Here is a 16,942-nt window from a genome sequence, read left to right as displayed (position 1 = left end):
CCCTCGACTCTGACCTAGGACACCGCACCGTTCTTCCACTGACATGTGGGCTCTTTGGGTGCATGGCCTGCATGTCAGTGACCCAACGCAGGCAGCGCACAGCAGAGGAACCTTTGGTGGGTCAGGGCGGTCAGAAGCGGGCATTTCATAAACCGATGATTGTTCATTGAGTGTGACGTCATCTTTTTCATGTAGATAAGCCTACTATGTTGATAGCCCGTTCGATACATTGTGATTCATAAAGACCGCTGCAAACATCAATGTTCTGCTTATCACAGATAAGATTGATTAATACCCGTAACAATCCATGTCCTTAACAAAGGGTGCATGCACGTATAGGTTGAGCGTGTGTCTTGCGTCGTGTGCTGTGTGCATGCAGGCGTGCGAGTGTTGCGTGCGTGCAAGGGTATGTTTCAGTGTTGCATGCATGGGCGCGTACGTGCGTGTGTTCGTGAGTGCATGTGTACGTGTCAGTGTTGCACGCCGGCATGCGTGCGTGTGTACGTGTCAGTGTTGCACGCCTACATGCGTGCGTGCATGTGTACGTGCGGGGTGAGCTACACGTCAGTCGACTGACTTTTTCATCTCTGGTCATTAGATTTTCCAGCCGTTGGTTACGAAATCAAGGGCCTCCAGTTTATCATCAAACTCCACCCCCCCTTGAGCCGCTAGCCACCACCGGCCGAACCGCCAGCCCCCGCCGCCCGCGGCCGGCCCGCCCTCCTCGAAACCACTCCCCACCGCCAGTCCACCGCCGCACCGGCCATCCCTCTAGCCCCCCCCCCCCCCCCCGCCGAGCTTTTTCTCCGGGGATCCCCACCCCACCGCCCAATGAACGTCCCCCCCCAACCGCCGGTGACTGCCAACCAGAGGTCTCACGACTTCGAATACCCACTGACCACTAATTTATTACCATTTATGTCCTTCATATACGCGCTGACGGGTGGGCCCTATGGTAATGTGCGATGCTGAATGTGGACCGTTTGACTAGTCAATTGATCATGTTATCAACAAATTACGGAGCTGTATGGTGAGCCAGTGACCGTATGATCACCCTAAAATGTACTCCTATTTTATTAACACAGTACAGACTCAAACTACCATTTCTTTCTTTCATATACGGGCTGACAAGTGGGCCCCACGGTTACGCGCCCCGATGGTGCAACACTAGTTGTGCCGCGTGGAACGTTTGACTGGTCAATTGATTGTGTCATCAACAAAATACGGAGCTGTACGGGTGAGTCAGTGACCGTATAATCATGATATGTATTTGTTTAACACGGTACAGACGCAAGGGCTCATATATACGCGCAAGCACTCACCGCTATAAGCGCACACACGCGAACCCTACCCTATGAGCACTTTCGAGAGAGTGGGCCAGCATATATGATCTTGAGATTTTACGAAGTCACCATAGGTGCCTCGTAGTCGAGTGGAACGTCTCCTCCCACTGAACGTACATCACCGGAAAATACTGAAATTAACACAAGATAAATGCGAGCACCGGGACTTTAACCTTGGTGGGCTCGAGAAACCACTGTCCTCTAACCATCCAACCACATGTTGGTTAGCACGACAAAATGTATGTGGTGACCGTGATGAGCTTATTCTCAAGTCCAGTGACCATATCGTGCTTTCGCTTCAAATACAATGACCGTAAGTGTCGTCAACAAAATACAGAGCACGCATCAAATGCAAAGTCCGTCAGTGTCATCAACAAAATATGGAGATGTATCGTGAGCTAGATACCGTTGTACTATTGTATATGCTTATTTTCTTAGTGGTCGATTGTGTGTGTGGTGTGGTGGGCACATCATTTCTAGTTGTGGTGGGTCAACATGAAGACTCATGGGTCGGTTCCATCCTGTGCCACATATAGGTTGGACCGAGACGTGTTATACGAAGAACCATGTGGAGGACTCGGCGTACAACACGAAGCTACCAGAGTCGCGGAGGACTCTATCCCCACTGGTGATAAGCCGACTATATATGATTTGTAACCCTAGGCCCTTAGTATGTTATACAAGCTTGGGGGCTAGTTCGTCGATAGTATACACACACGCACAATGCCTGGTATTCACGTGTACTTTGTACACACCCCTATCGCTAATATACAGTACCAGGAGTAGGCTCTTTCTTCAACTGCAAGGGTCCGATCCGAACTAGGGTAAAACTTTGCCTCGTATTACCATCCAGCTTAACAGCCAGGGATATCCTACCGAATGATATGATGAAATCATATCTGCCAACTACTAAGAGAGAGGTGTGTAGGGGGGCAATGTGTGCGAGAGAGGCCTAAAGATAATGTGCATGCGGGAGACACGTAGGCACATATATGTGCGTATAGAGGGCTAGTAGAGACCGTGCATGTGTATATATGCATGTGAGAGAAATAGTGTTTTCCAACTGAGATTAGTGAAAAGAGTGGTACATATATAGTAGTCAGAAAGAGAGAGAGAGAGAGAAACAGAGAGAGCATGTGCGTGAGACACCCCGACACCCTGCGAGAGATTGTGAGCATGTGTGAAAGAGAAATGCCGATGCATATAAAGTGTGTGCACTTATGCGTTAGATAGAGAGATATATAACATGTTTGTGAGAACGGGGCGAGGCATAGTGCATCTACGTGTAAAAGGCGGTTCTACGCATTAAATTAAAATATAAATGGCATTATTATTTTTGGATGAGATCATGAATTTTGCAAATTGCGTATGGACGAAAATCGGTCTATCAGACACCCATACTCTATTGAATTCTAGCATGTGCATGTGTTTATTTCATATTATCGATCCATAGAGTGAGAGCGGTTTGAAATACAGGCAATGGATGCTTTTGCAATTCATATATAAACATTAATTAGTGCACTCCATGTTGCTAGTGTGAAGCACTTTATACATTGTCACTTGCATGGATACATTCCAAATTGCTAGCTACGAAATAGAATACATGTCGAATTCAACATAAAGGGGGTTTCGAAGATTCGAATTCATAGGAAGTGCATTCATCTATTTGAACCCGAGATAATGGCATTTGTAAATCAGATGTAAAAGGGGGCATCAATCTTTGTTGTGAGTTTGAACATGCTATATATATATTCATACGCATATCTAACTTTTTTTTTGCAACCAAGGAGATTATATCTGGAACCATGCATGAACTGAGGTAAGTTGCATATTTTTTAATATATACTCGTGTACAATGTATATTCAAATGTACCCCCTCCATTCCAAAATAATCGTAGCTTTAGGATTTTCAAGAGTAAAGATTTGTGAAGTTTGACAAATCCTGAAAGTTCAATTCAAGAGAAACGAAAACGTTAATGCTTCTGCTCCCAAATATTGAACGAAGCGCCAAATAGGCCTCTGGTCACCCGAAACCGCGCGAGACTAATGTTTTGGTGGTAGGAAATTACTGTCCTGACTCTGGCCCGTGTAGCCTATCGGCCCGATGTCCAAAGGTCTAAACCGGGGTAGGTTTGTAACTTCACCAAGACGCCAGTCTCAACCGCCTCCGAGAAGCATTCATACGCCGTGGGCGCCTACCCATGCGCTCGGCCAAAATCTATCCCGCCCACATTGGGGACACCTGACATGACTGTCCTACCCCCAACCCGCAATATGTCCGAAATTTTTGATGGGGGCAAAGTTTGTAACTTTCCCCAAATTTCAAACAAGCGCGTCTCAAACCGAAACATTGTTCCCCCTTAGTTCCCCGCCTCCCTCCGTTTCCCCATTTATACTTCGTGGGCGCGAAAACGCCCTCTCCACCAGCCGCGAAACCCCAGCCTCCTCCGTCCTCCACCCCATAGCGGCCAATCCACCGCCGCCCTCCTCCATCACGCCGGAGCCGGTACCCCGACATCGTCGTCCAACACAACCGCAACCACAATGCCCTCAAGGACTTAGCAGTTGAAGCCGAGGCAGAGTTGCCTCCACGACGCCGACGTGCGCCGTACCAGAACCACTCCGACCACGCTGTCCTGTGCCTCACTGCTGTGGCTCCACTGTCGCAACCGTCCACCGCACCGGAGCTGTTCCCGCTACGCCGTCGTTCGCCGCCTCGGATCTGCTTCCCCGCCGCCGACAGACGACCACCGCACCACACTCAACAACTTGGCCATGGGTTCATCCAAGGCTGCACCGTCCTCCACAACTTCTGGTTTCCGGCGAACAACAAGAAGATCGTCGGAAAAACAGAAGGAGGACACAGCACTGCCAGCAGAAAGAGGTACTCCTCTTCCCTTATTCGTGCAAATCTTACGTCTCCGCTCACACCGTATTCATCCCACAAAAGAAACTAGTTGAGCGCTTCTTACTGCATCTTCTTTGTGATACTAAATGCACAAGGTTTCCTCCCTTTTACTATTTCACCTTTGCTAGAGGTCAGTAGCCCGCCTGGATTTCAATTCAGGGTCAGTCGAACCGCAATTAAAAGAAGCAGCACCCGCTTAGGCGCGCGGAGCACCTAGTCCGCCTGTTCCCCGGGGAAGTGGCGCATCGGTGTCTATCATAGGGGTGTGGGGTGCAGGAGCTGCTTGCGCCCGATCTGGAGGTCGGCGGGGCTTGAATGGATGGCCGGGGGGCGGTGCCAAGCACGGCGGTGCGGTGAGGTCGAGGGGAGGGCGCGGGCAGGGGAGGAATACTGGGCCGGTGGTCGCTGGCGTTTCGAGGAAGATCGTCAACACTGACTGGCTGGAGGTAGATGAAGGCGATCTGCCCGTTCTTTGTACATCGGACGGTGCAGAAAAAATGGACTGACCTATTTGCTTTTAGTCGACTGTTATTTTCATAGAATCCTGTAGTAATTTAGTGTGCCATGCATGTTGTAGAGCTATCATATGTCTCCCGTCATTTATTTCTCACCGACCTGCTATCTGCTACCTTTACACTATACTAATTGGGCACACACTTCACCCATACTCACACTATTGTTTTTTTATGCATGGGTATTTCAGACTCTGACGCAGTGTTGATGAATGCAGAAAAGAAAAGACAGAAGTTGCTCCAGTGTAATTCGAAGATAAGCACTAAGCGTTTCAGCGCTCTAATGGGTGCAGTGTCAGCAGTTGGAGACAGTAAACGTAGCTCTGCAGTTGATGATCTCAATCGCCACACACAACCATCCCAGGTGCTTGCTTTAACTTCGCGCTGTCAAATGTGGTTGCATGTTGCATATGGTGTCTAGCTTGTATTGCTTCCAATTTAGTTAAATTGCATCTGCTTACTTTACACATTATACCTTTGATAATGACATGCCTTCCTGTTTTTGATACATACTACATATGTCTATTAACCATGTTCGTACATCAAACTAATGCTCTTTTGTATCCCTCTTCAATCACTTATGATGAGACAGTCACCCGAGTGGGTTACTGTGAGACGCCCTACTTGTTTAAAGAGTGCAGTGTCATCCTCCCCACATGATTCTCAAGAAACAGCAAGGCTAAATGAAGATAGTCAACGTAGCTCTCTAGTTGATCACCGCAATTCCCCCACACCACCATCGCAGGTGCTTGCTCTTACTTGGCAGTGTGATATGTGGTTGCATGTTGCATATGGTGTCTAGCTTGTAATGCTTCTAATTAGGGTAAATTGCATCTGCTTAGTTTACACACTACACCTGTGAATATGACATGCCTTCCTATTTTTGGTACACACTACATCTATGTGTTAACCTTGTTCTTACATGAAACTACCTCTCTTCTGTATCCTGCATCAATCACTTACGATGAGTCACCTTTATTCATTGCATATTGCATATTATTTCTAGCTTGTTGCCATGTATTGCTTCTAATTTGGTCAAATACATTTGTTAGGGCACCCTTTTAATTTGGCAGAGTGATATTGGTTTCATCTTTCATATGGTTTCTGGCTTGCATCGATTCTAACAAGTTCAAGCACCTTGTGCTTAGTTTACACTTTATACATCATACATGTCAATATGTCACGCCGTCCTGTTTTTCATACATATTCCATCCTCCTATCATGCGGCTGCCTTACATGAAAGTAGTGTTCGTCAGTATCATGCATCAATGAGTTCTGAAGAGCAAATTTTATTCCTTTTTCTTGTGGGTTTGACTTGACAAGGCAAAATCAAGAAAGAGGAAGGAAAAGAGTAAGGAAGGCGATGATGGCGGTCCTCTGCAGCAACGTAAACGGAGCATCTGTACCGATTCTCCTTGTACTGATAGTGCATTACAAGGTCCAAGTCTCCGCTCCCCTACTCCACCATCCAAGGTGCTTGCTCTAACTTGGCAGTGTGAGATCTGGTTGCATGTCGCATATGGTGTATAGCTCGTATTGCTCCTAATTAGTGTAAACTGCATCTGCTTAGCTTACACATGATACATGTGAATATGACACGCTTTCCTGTTTTTGGTACATACTATATCTGTCTATCACACCATGTTCTTACATGAAACTACTCTTCTTGTGTATCCTGCATCAGTCACTTATGATGGGACACCTTTAAGTTGGCAGTGTGATATTGGTTTGCGTCTTGAATATGATTTCTAGCATGTATTGCTTCTAGTTTGATGAACGCCACCTATGACGAGACAGTTTTAACTTGCCAGAGTGATATTGATTGCACCTTCCATATGGTGTCTTGCAGTGTTTCTAATTTGTTGAAGTGCCTTCTGCTTAGTTACCACATCATAGGTGTGAATATGTCAAGCCGTCCATTTTTTCGTACATATTCCATCCTCGTATCATGACTTTGCCTTTCATCAGAGTAGTGTTCGTCAGTATCATGCATGAATGAGTTCTGAAGAGCGAATGATATTCCTTTTTCTTGTCGGTATGACCTCACAATGCAAAATCAATAAAGTTGAAGGAAATTGGCAAGGCATTGCATGATGGTGGTCCTTCCGAGCAACTGAAACGGAGGTTCTCTACAGATTCTACTCCGCCATCCTCCCAACAAGATTCGCAAGACAACGCAAGGCTAGACAGTCAACGTAGCTGTGTAGATGATGAGCACATCTCCCCTACTCCACCATCACAGGTGCTTGCTCTAACTTGGCACTATTATATGTGGTTGCATATTGCGTATGATGTCTAGCTTGTATTGCTTCTAACTTTGTTGAATTGCATTTGCTTACTTTACACATAATGCCTGTGAATATGACAAGTGTTCCTGTTTCTACATCAGACTACTATTCTTGCATATCCCGCATCAGTCACTTATGATAAGGCACCTTTAAGTCGCCACTGTGATATTGGTTGTGTCTTGCATATGATTTCTAGCATGTATTGCTTCTAATTTGTTGAAACGCCATACAGTTTGAACTTGGCAGAGTGATATTGGTTGCATCTTTCATATGGTGTCTAGCTTGCAGTGCTTCTAATTTGTTGAAATGCCTTCTGCTTAGTTACCACATCATAGGTGTGAATATGTCACACCATCCTGTTTTTCATACATATTCCATCCTCGCATCATGTGTTTGCCTTTCATCCGAGTAGTGTTCGTCAGTATCATGCATGAATGAGTTCTGAAGAGCGAATTTTATTCCTTTTTCTTATCGGTTTGACTTCACAATGCAAAATCATTACAGCTGAAGGAAATTAGTCCGGCAGTGGATGATGGTGGTCCTTCGGAGCAACTCAAACAGGGGGTCTCTACAGATTCTACTCCGCCATCCTCCCAACAAAATTCGCAAGACAACACAAGGCTGGACAGTCAACGTAGCTGTGTAGATGATGAGCACATCTCCCCTACTCCACCATCACAGGTGCTTGCTCTAACTTGACACTATTATATGTGGTTGCATGTTGCGTATGATGTCTAGTTTGTATTGCTTCTAACTTGAATTGCATCTGCTTACTTTACACATAATGCCTGGGAATATGACACGTGTTCCTGTTTCTAGAACATACGTGTACATGATGAGCACATCTCCCCTACTCCACCATCACAGGTGCTTGCTCTTACTTGGAACTGTTATACGTGGTTGCGTTTTCCGTATGATGTCTAGTTTGTATTGCTTCTAATTATATTGAATTGCATCTGCGTAGCTTACAACTTATACCTGCAACGATCACTTACCCATAAGACACATTTAACTTGGGACTGTGATGTAGGTTGCATCTTGCATTGTCTTCTAGCTTGTACTGCTTCTAATTTCTTGAAATGGCACTTACGACGAGACACTTTTTACCTGATAGAGTGATATTTGTTGCATGTTCATATGGTGCCTAGCTTTCATTTCTTCTAATTTTGTTGAAATGCCTTCCGCTTACTGTTTTTTCATACATATTCCATCCTCCTATCGTACGTGTGAATATGAAACGCTGTCTTTTTTTGTATATATTCCATCCTCCTATCCTGCGCTTGCCTTACATCAAAGTAGTGTTCGTCTGTATCAGGCATCAACCAGTTATGCAGAGCTAATTTTATTCATCTTCTTGTGGTTTTGACTTCATAAGGCAATATCAGAAAATAGGAAGGAAAAGAGTAAGTTAGGGGATGTTGGTGGTCCTCCACACCGACGCAAACAGAGACTCTCTAGATTTGCCACTGCTACTGCTAATGAAGTTGAAGTCCCAAGTCTACATGATGAGTTCATCTCCCGTACTCCACCATCGCAGGTGCTTGCTCTAAGTTGGCAGTGTGATAATTGGTTTCATGTTGCATATGTTGTCTAGCTTGTATTTCTTCTATTTTGATTAAATTGCACCTGCTGAGTTTATACGTTATACATGTGCATATGACATGGCTTTCTGTGTCTAGAATACATTGCATCTATCTATCATACCATGTTCTTACATCAAAGTATTGCTGTTGTGTATCCCGCATCAGTCACTCATGATTGGACGCTTTTAACATGGCAGTTTGATAGTGGTTGCATCTTGCATTGATCTGTACGTTGTACTGCTTCTAATTTTTTGAATTGCCACTTATGACAAGACACTTTTAACTTGGCAGAGTAATATTGGTTGCATCTTTCATATGGTGTCTAGCTTGCATTACTTCTATTTTCTTGAAAATCCTTCTGCTTAGTTTGCACATCGTAGCTGTGAATATGTCATGCCGTCCTGTTTTTCTTACATATTCCATCCTCATACGGTTGTCTTACATCAAAGTATTGCTTGTATGTATCATGCATCAATGAGTTCTGAAGAGTGATTTTATTCTTTTGTGTTGTGGGTACAGCTTGACATGGCAAAGTCAAAAAAGAGCAAGGAAAATAATATAGTAGGGAGTGTTGTTACTCGTCGGGTGAAACGGAAAAGGTTATGCCGTCGAGATTCTGCTGGTACTTATAGTGCAGTAGAAGGTCCAAGTCCACCGGCTAAATCTACAAACACAGTATCACCTGCTCCACCAGCTGCAGCATCCGCTTCAACTGTACCAGCATCTCAACCAGTTACTCGTTCGTTTGCTCCGGAACTGGCCAGTTCCCAAGCTGCCTTCACACCTAACACTACTTCCGAAGCACTGCTGACACAACAGAACTTGGCAAGATCAGATGAACCTCATGAGCATCAACACCAAGACGGTACCTGACCGAGTCAAGTTGCAGTTGCATGCTCCTTTATATGTACTCTCACAGTTTGATGTACACTAACACTTTCCATATTCGTTGTTGAACTAGCACCACGGCGCAAGCGGAAACAGACATCAGGGATAATGCTTGACAGATTAACAAAATCTAAAGGAGGAAGAATGGAGATCCATTTTGAGGCAGGTTTAAAAAGGCCACGTGATAGAGTCAGCCAAGTTAGTATCAGAGGCAGCCGTTGCCGTTAGGTGTCATGCACGTATCCTCCCAACGTGGATCCAGTACAGGAATGAGAAAGACAATACCCAGTTTAACACCTTCCTTGACCATTTATCCGTAAGTAATGTTATTCATCGCAATTAGTAATATTGTCTTGCTCTGTCCCATACTTTCTAGCTTCCTCCTAATAAGACTCACATTCTTTTTTCAATAGATGAGGTTCAAGTTGGATCTGAAAGATGATGCAACTAAACAAGCATGCACTCATGTTTTTCAGTCTGCTCTGCGACGGTATCGGTACCACCTTAGAAAATCTCACTTTGAAGGCAAGGCTAACAATGAAATCGCCCAAACATCTCCAGTGGAATATATTACAGATGAAGACTGGACAGCCCTCGTTAAACACTGGTCTGATCCAAAGTATCAGGTAGGCTATATGTATTTGATCAGACCACATATTGAACTTGTATTTATGTATGTGCCTTACAAGTGTATCTTCTTCTAGGCTAACTGTTTGAAGAACAAAACCAACCGTTCTAAAGTGAAATTCTAACAGACAACAGGATCTCGTAGCTATATTGCACACTGCGAGGCTCTTGTAAATAGCTGCTACTTCCTTCTTTTTTTGTGCCATATTATCGTATCTATATTGACTTGTTCCAAATACAGAGGAAAGCCCGTGCGGACCAAAAAGAACCTGAACCGAATGCAGTGCAAATCTTCAAGGATTGCCACACCAGCAAGATGAAGGGCATGAGCACACCAGTTCAAGCCGCTGTTGTAAGTCCTTACTCCTCCTGCCTTGAACTGATTGGTACTGTGATGTGTTCATTTAACTACTTGGTTTGCAGCCAATGTCAGTTACTCTGTTCACTTTTATTCACAGTTGTCTTAACGTATCATTTCACCTTACATGGTTTAAAAGAGATGAAGGATATTCTTTTGGTCTTGATCTGTAATCTAGTTGTTATGTTCACGTGCGCACACAATGATAAAATAGCCTGTTTGTTTTATATCTGTTTGCCCATGATATGAATGATGTCATACTATGTTCATCCTACTTTAAACCATGTCTCTTTATCCTTAGATGTCAACGAATGTGAGGAAATAGACAATACAGTAGGCATGCTACATGGACATATGTTCCGAAAGTGATTTTATTATGTAGTTGGCACTACAATACATGCTAATGTATTACAGTAGTTCACCAAAATAAGTTATGTATAAACGTTTAACCTACTTTGTTTGTTTTTGTCTCATTAGTAACTTATCTGGTACACTAATCTACAAGTTCAAACTTTCAGGAAGCTATGGAACAAATGATTGAACAGCCACAACCACCTGAAGGTGACGAGGCTACTACAGGCACAATGTCACCTCTTGCTGCAGTGCGTCAGTATCTCTCCACTAACAGTGCAAAAAGCACCTTCCTGCGTAATTCTGGGTTGGTTGTCAAGGTAACCTCGTCCAAATCGCCTACTGAACAAAATCTTCCTGCTAGACAGAGTGATATATCTGTGCTCCAGACACAAGTCCAATCCCTAATGGACGTTGTTTCGGAAACAAGAATAGTGGTTGAGAAATGTCGTCAAGATATGAATGGTTTTGAAACCAGACTATCAGACATTCGCTTCGTTGTTCAAGAGCAATGGCGGAAAAAAGGTGGAGATCGTGCTGCTCCATCAGATTCTACAGCCTGAAACATTAGCACTCAGGTCAAATGATCTGTGCTTCTATACATCTGATGGTGCTTTTATCTGGAAGGACTGTAAACTTTATGCCAACAGGCCTTTTGTTGTATGGTTGGAATTTATTTTGTTGTGATACAACATTTATGATGCTGCCTCAGGCTGCAGTAATTACGACGCTATTTTTGTATAGTGTAGGTTTATCTTAGTAATGTATTCGGCCGAAAGCTTCGTAGGAGCCCAACATGCCAACATTCGTCGGGCCCATTCCAATTGGGCTAAAAACGATTACGGGCCGAAATTGGCATGTAGCCCACTAAAAATATCTGAACCTAAATCAGCATAAGCTTTCATATTTTTCTGGTAGGCCTGTGCCCATAGTGGGCCTTTAACAGGCCTAAACATAATTTGGGCCCTCAGTAAAAATAGGCCGTTTACAGGTGTAAATATCTCGAGCCCATAAAAAACATGGGCCTTTAATAGACCGAAAGTGAGATTGGGCCCTGATTGTGCCAAATAACCCACTGGACTTAGCAGGCCGAAATGGTGGCCCATTTACGATGCGGATCTTTGACAGGCCGAAATTCGGATGGGCCGTAAATGCGCCGACCTAATACACGGGCCTTTAACAGGCCGGAACTTCGGTCGGGCTAGATTATCGTCATTTTTATATGGGCCGTTAATGGGCCCGATATGACGTTGGGCCACATATGGCCCATGGTTTACGTCCGGCGTTAACAGGCCGAAAATGACAACAGGCCGAAAGTGGCCCAAAGCTATAGTGGGCCTCTAATAGGCCGAATGTCAGACATGGCCGAATATGACCCAAATCCTTCACAGTCGTTTATGGGCCGAAAGTTTTGATGGCCTGTAAATGGGCCCAAATGAAGCCGGACCTTTAACAGGCCGGAAATACACCGGGCCGTAATTCGGCCCAATTACTTAGCGGACTGTTAACGGGCCAGAAGTGACCATGGGCCGCGTTGATGACAAGTTTAGGACAGGCCGTTGACGGGCCGATTTGATAGAGAATGTTGGGCCTTTAGCTGGGCCGGCCCATTATGGTCTGCAGAATCTTGTGGGCCTTTAGCTGGGTCGGCCCATTATGGTCCGCAAAATCTTGTGGGCCTTTAGCTGGGCCGGCCCATTATGGTCTGCAAAATCGTGTGGGCCTTTAGCTGGGCCAGCCCATTATGGTCCGCTAAATTTTGTGGGCCTTTAGCTGGGCCGGCCCATTATGGTCCGCTAAATCTTATGGGCCTTTGGTTGGGCCGGCCCATTTAAACTTTGCGGGCCACTTTTGGGCCGGTCCACGTGTCAACATATCATAGGCCCATCTCGACCGTTGGATGAGTGACACCTGTGCCAACGCGGAGCTGACGCGTGGATCCGTCAGCCAATGAGAATTTTACACGTGGAAAATCGGCACTGGTCGTGGCTGTTAACGGGTTATCGGATCCAAAATCCGACCCGATAGCTTAACGGCGTTCCGTTACGGTGGATGCCACGTGTCGGTCACCCTTGACGAAAGCACTTCTGTGACGCGCGATTTATCGTCATGGAAGTGGACACTTCCGTGATGATAATTTTGGCAATGTCATGGAACACTTCTACGACAGCACAGGTATGACTATCTTGATTCTGTCATAAATGTCATGGATGTACATGCATGACAGAAAACGCGACCTACTGTGACAAACACGTATCATCACGGAAGTATTTTTTTTTGTAGTGGTGGCAATCACGCTGCTCTGCTACCAGGATTTCTTTCTAATGCATCAGTAGAAATTTCAGTCAAAAGCAGTACTAAGCATTCATCAATAGTTGCTCAAACAAAAGAAGAGGACACACTCTGGAATCTGGATTACATCTTAGTCTGCGACACACACACTTCACGCCTGACAGTAAGACAAACCACCCCATGACTGACTTAAAGTAAACCAAACCCAGGATCAAGACACACATTTCCATCCGTAACAAAAGAGACCACCAAGTTGATTACTGCCAAGAGTAGAAAGATCCTAGGTAAGTCGGCACTGTATGTGGATCTTCCTTGGGGTGTTTGCTGGAATCCATACGTCGAGACATGTGGATCATTCGGGACGATGCGGTGCCCATCCTCCCGTGAGTAGTCAACTAGTCATGGCACAGGTGAAGGAGGTTCAAACCGGCGGCGATCTCTGACAGCGTCGAGCACGGCAGGGTAGGGACGTCCTGTCATGCAAAGAAGTGGTACTGTCTAGGTTGCACAAAAAATGGGTAGAAAAAAACGAAAAAATTAAGCAAAGGTGAGCAGAAAGACGGGCAAATCACATCGAGGGTTAGCTTCAGAGATCTTATGCTCATAGGATGCACTTGTAATATCGGTTGCCGGACCTTTTTTCAACCATGGATATATGTCGCTCAGCACTTCACGACCGCAATTAGGGCACGTCAGGGGGAGAAGCTCGTTGTTAACAGCCTATGGATTGGAGGAGGAAGAAGCCGCCATGGATGCAGATGCAAGGCAGTGTGAGGTAAAAGGAGATGGGAGGGCGTGGGGACGAGAGATAGGCCCGCACGCGCGTAGATAGTAAGCAGTAGAGTAAATAAACAGAAAAGGAGAGGCACCGCGGACCGTTGTAACCGAAGTAGCTAGGCCTAATAAATGACGATCGACAGCCTGCGCATGCACGGTAGAAAATTTGCATCCCGAGGAGGGCCAACGGCTAGGATAATACTACTATATGATTGTATGGGCCATATCGAATTTTCCAATATAAAGGCAGTAATAACATACAAATTGTCATGTTCATACACCACATAGAAACGAGAGGCACTGTTAGGACCTGCAAGTTGAACACCTGAAATGTTTATCTTGTGGTTGATTTATGACAATTTTCAAGATGGCAGACATGGAGAAATTATGCTACATGAGCAAAACAACATAAATAGGTTCAGTACACCAGTAACAGACAATTTTAAAGTCTTCATTCACCGCATTGGATCCAAAGTTGACCATTAGACACAGGTTCTAAGAAATGATGAAAACGATAGCAGGGTCAATGACAGCGACATCCACAAATGAGGCACAACCGAAAATAACTTTAACTACTTGACCAATAGCATTATGTTTAGATTCTACTGAGACGGCTCCTGCTTGCTGACTCCAGAGAGTAGTGAACTGATCTAGCTGCGCCTTGGGCAACTTGCGGAGAGATGCAAGCACAGCCTTCGATGGTCAGAGAATCCAACTTCTGTGAATGTACCAGTTCGGTTAATCCAGCATCAGTCACCTGACTACACAACCGGAGTGTCAGACTCCTCAAGCAAGGGGTGCGCGCAATGGAATGCATCCCAGCATCAGTTACCTGATCGTTCACCGCAAGCTCGAGTGTCTCCAGGAATGGTGAGGATGAAAGTACCATCATTCCTTCATCATCAAAGAAGTCAGCTCCATTAAGCACAAGAACACGAATCTGACAAGACTGAATGAGAATCCTAACACACTCTAGTGTTAAGCCTATATCTGGCAAGTAGAATGTGCCCTCATGAAATGTAAGTTCAACGCTCTGAAGCATAGGACAACCGAGAGCTAAAACCTGAAGACTGTGATCAGTAACCGATGGTATGTAAAGAAAATCATTGTCATCAGCAACGTACTGAGGAGGCATGAGCCATAGTGAAATACTTTTAAGATTGTTGCAGCTGTGGGATAGCGCAATCATGTCATTGTCGGTTAGACTTACAACATACTTAAGGCATAGCTTCTCCAATGCTTTGCATTTCTCCAAGAGAAGACAAAGTCTCAGCTCTGACCTTGCTTGAATATGCACCAACCTCAAATCCTTCAAATTGTCACAGAGGAAATCACATGCACTCGGGTTGTGCACATCATATAAGGGATCATTAAACCCAAGCATATCATCTATTTCTACCTTGCTCTCAAACTCAAACTTCCAAAGCTTCATCCATCCTGGACCAAACTTTAGTAGGTCAGGCTGCCTGATTCTGTTGCAATTCCTTACCACAAGTTCTTCCAGTGATCCATTCCAGCCAAGGTACTCTAGCCACTCTCCGCTGCTTATTTTCTTGCAATCAATAAGGTGGAGAGCAGATAAACTGTTGCAGCCAATTGCCACCGAGAGAAGTCCCCTTGAAGTTATGCTTGGTACAGAGTTTAGTGTGAGGGACATCAACTTCTTACAATTGGCTAGACAACTAAGACCAGAATCATCAATGTATGAGAAGAAGCTCAAGGTTTCACCGGTGTAATTGATTTCCATTTTTGACAAATTGGAGAATCGGGAACAAAGCGATGACAAGGTTTCTGTAGCAGAAAACAAGCTGCATCCTAAGCGGATAGCGGCCCTTTGATTCGCCTCAACCTCGCACAGACTTTTTGACACAAGGGAAAGAGAATTCAGATCACTTGTCCTGGTAATCCTCTGGACGATTTCTGCCAGCAGTACCTCCGGAAGATCCTCCATCGAGCAATGCAGCTGTAAATTGGGCAATCTCAAGGTTCAGCGGGCAACCAAAGTGCTGGAATGAAATTAATGAAATACAAGAGCGAAGCATGTGACAATGATATCACACCAATGTTAATCACGAAGAACATACTGGTGAAAATCTATGTTCTAATCTTGGTCAAAAAATCACTCCAGCAGTAATCTACAAAGACATAAACTAGAACTGCCACAAGTTTGTGAGAGAAAACTGTTGCACTGATCTTTACATATTCAGAGGCAACTGGGCCAGAAAGAATGGAGTTGTTCACTAAGATAACATACTGATGTGATGATCCAGAAGCACTTAATTAAGTAAATGACATGGAAGGCAATATGAGGTCTGGTTACTATTTGCTTCAACGTTGCAGCTTGGGCATATTACCGGCCGGTTTGCTCCATTTACGCTCATCACTTTTGGATCAAGAACCAAAATAGAGCGAGAGATATAGAGAGAGCAGGGTAGACAAGGTTGCACACCTACGGAACACAATAGACGAACACAGAAGGACAAGAGTTGCTTCTTTAGTACCTAGAATCACGAAAACGCGACGGCAGAAGAGAAGGAGAGGCGGCAACCGTAGATCTGCCAGAGCAGGAGAAGTCGGGCAGCACCTTCCGCCTCAGCTTGATCTTGGATTGGTGAACCACCTCTACGCCAGCTGTGGACTTGGCTCCCCTCTCCGGTTGTGAGGGGACTGGGGGCTGGGGAATGGTAGCCAGGCCATTCAGTTATATATATATACGATATGAATTTAAATGCATTGATTTCAATAAATACCAAGTTATTTCGGTATGGTTTTGGTAATACTATATACTTACCAAAAATGACGTAAACGATTCTTGCCAGCCATCAATCACGTGTTGGGTCGGTCGCCCACGTACATCCTGACGTCACGCCTACAGACCACGCAGGTCCTGACATCACACCACGGACCCACGCACTCGCCCACGCATGTCTTGACGTCACACCTGCGGACCCACGTACTCACCCGCGCACGTCCTGACGTCGCACCTGCGGACCCACACACACGCCCACGCATGTC

The 16,942-nt window shown here is 45.1% G+C and overlaps 1 protein-coding gene across 3 annotated transcripts; it reads right to left on the bottom strand.

Moving 5' to 3' along the window:
* Positions 1 to 14,357: 14,357 nt before the first annotated feature.
* On the bottom strand, positions 14,358 to 16,638 carry LOC123119869 (F-box/LRR-repeat protein 14). 3 transcript variants are annotated; one of them, XM_044539831.1, is made up of 3 exons: positions 16,429 to 16,638; positions 14,760 to 15,890; positions 14,358 to 14,688 (listed from the first exon to the last, which is right to left on the bottom strand). In XM_044539831.1, the coding sequence occupies exons 2-3, from the start codon at positions 15,876 to 15,878 to the stop codon at positions 14,677 to 14,679; spliced, it is 1,131 nt and encodes a 376-aa protein (XP_044395766.1). In that variant the 5' UTR covers positions 15,879 to 15,890; positions 16,429 to 16,638; the 3' UTR covers positions 14,358 to 14,676. The 3 variants fall into 3 exon arrangements, with proteins under 3 accessions (XP_044395766.1, XP_044395765.1, XP_044395764.1); XM_044539830.1 differs by having other exon boundaries at positions 14,358 to 14,684; XM_044539829.1 differs by having other exon boundaries at positions 14,358 to 15,890.
* Positions 16,639 to 16,942: the final 304 nt, after the last annotated feature.

This window comes from Triticum aestivum, chromosome 5D, assembly GCF_018294505.1.
Source record: "Triticum aestivum cultivar Chinese Spring chromosome 5D, IWGSC CS RefSeq v2.1, whole genome shotgun sequence".
Classification (NCBI taxonomy): domain Eukaryota; kingdom Viridiplantae; phylum Streptophyta; class Magnoliopsida; order Poales; family Poaceae; genus Triticum; species Triticum aestivum.
This window is presented reverse-complemented; position numbering and strand designations above follow the sequence as displayed.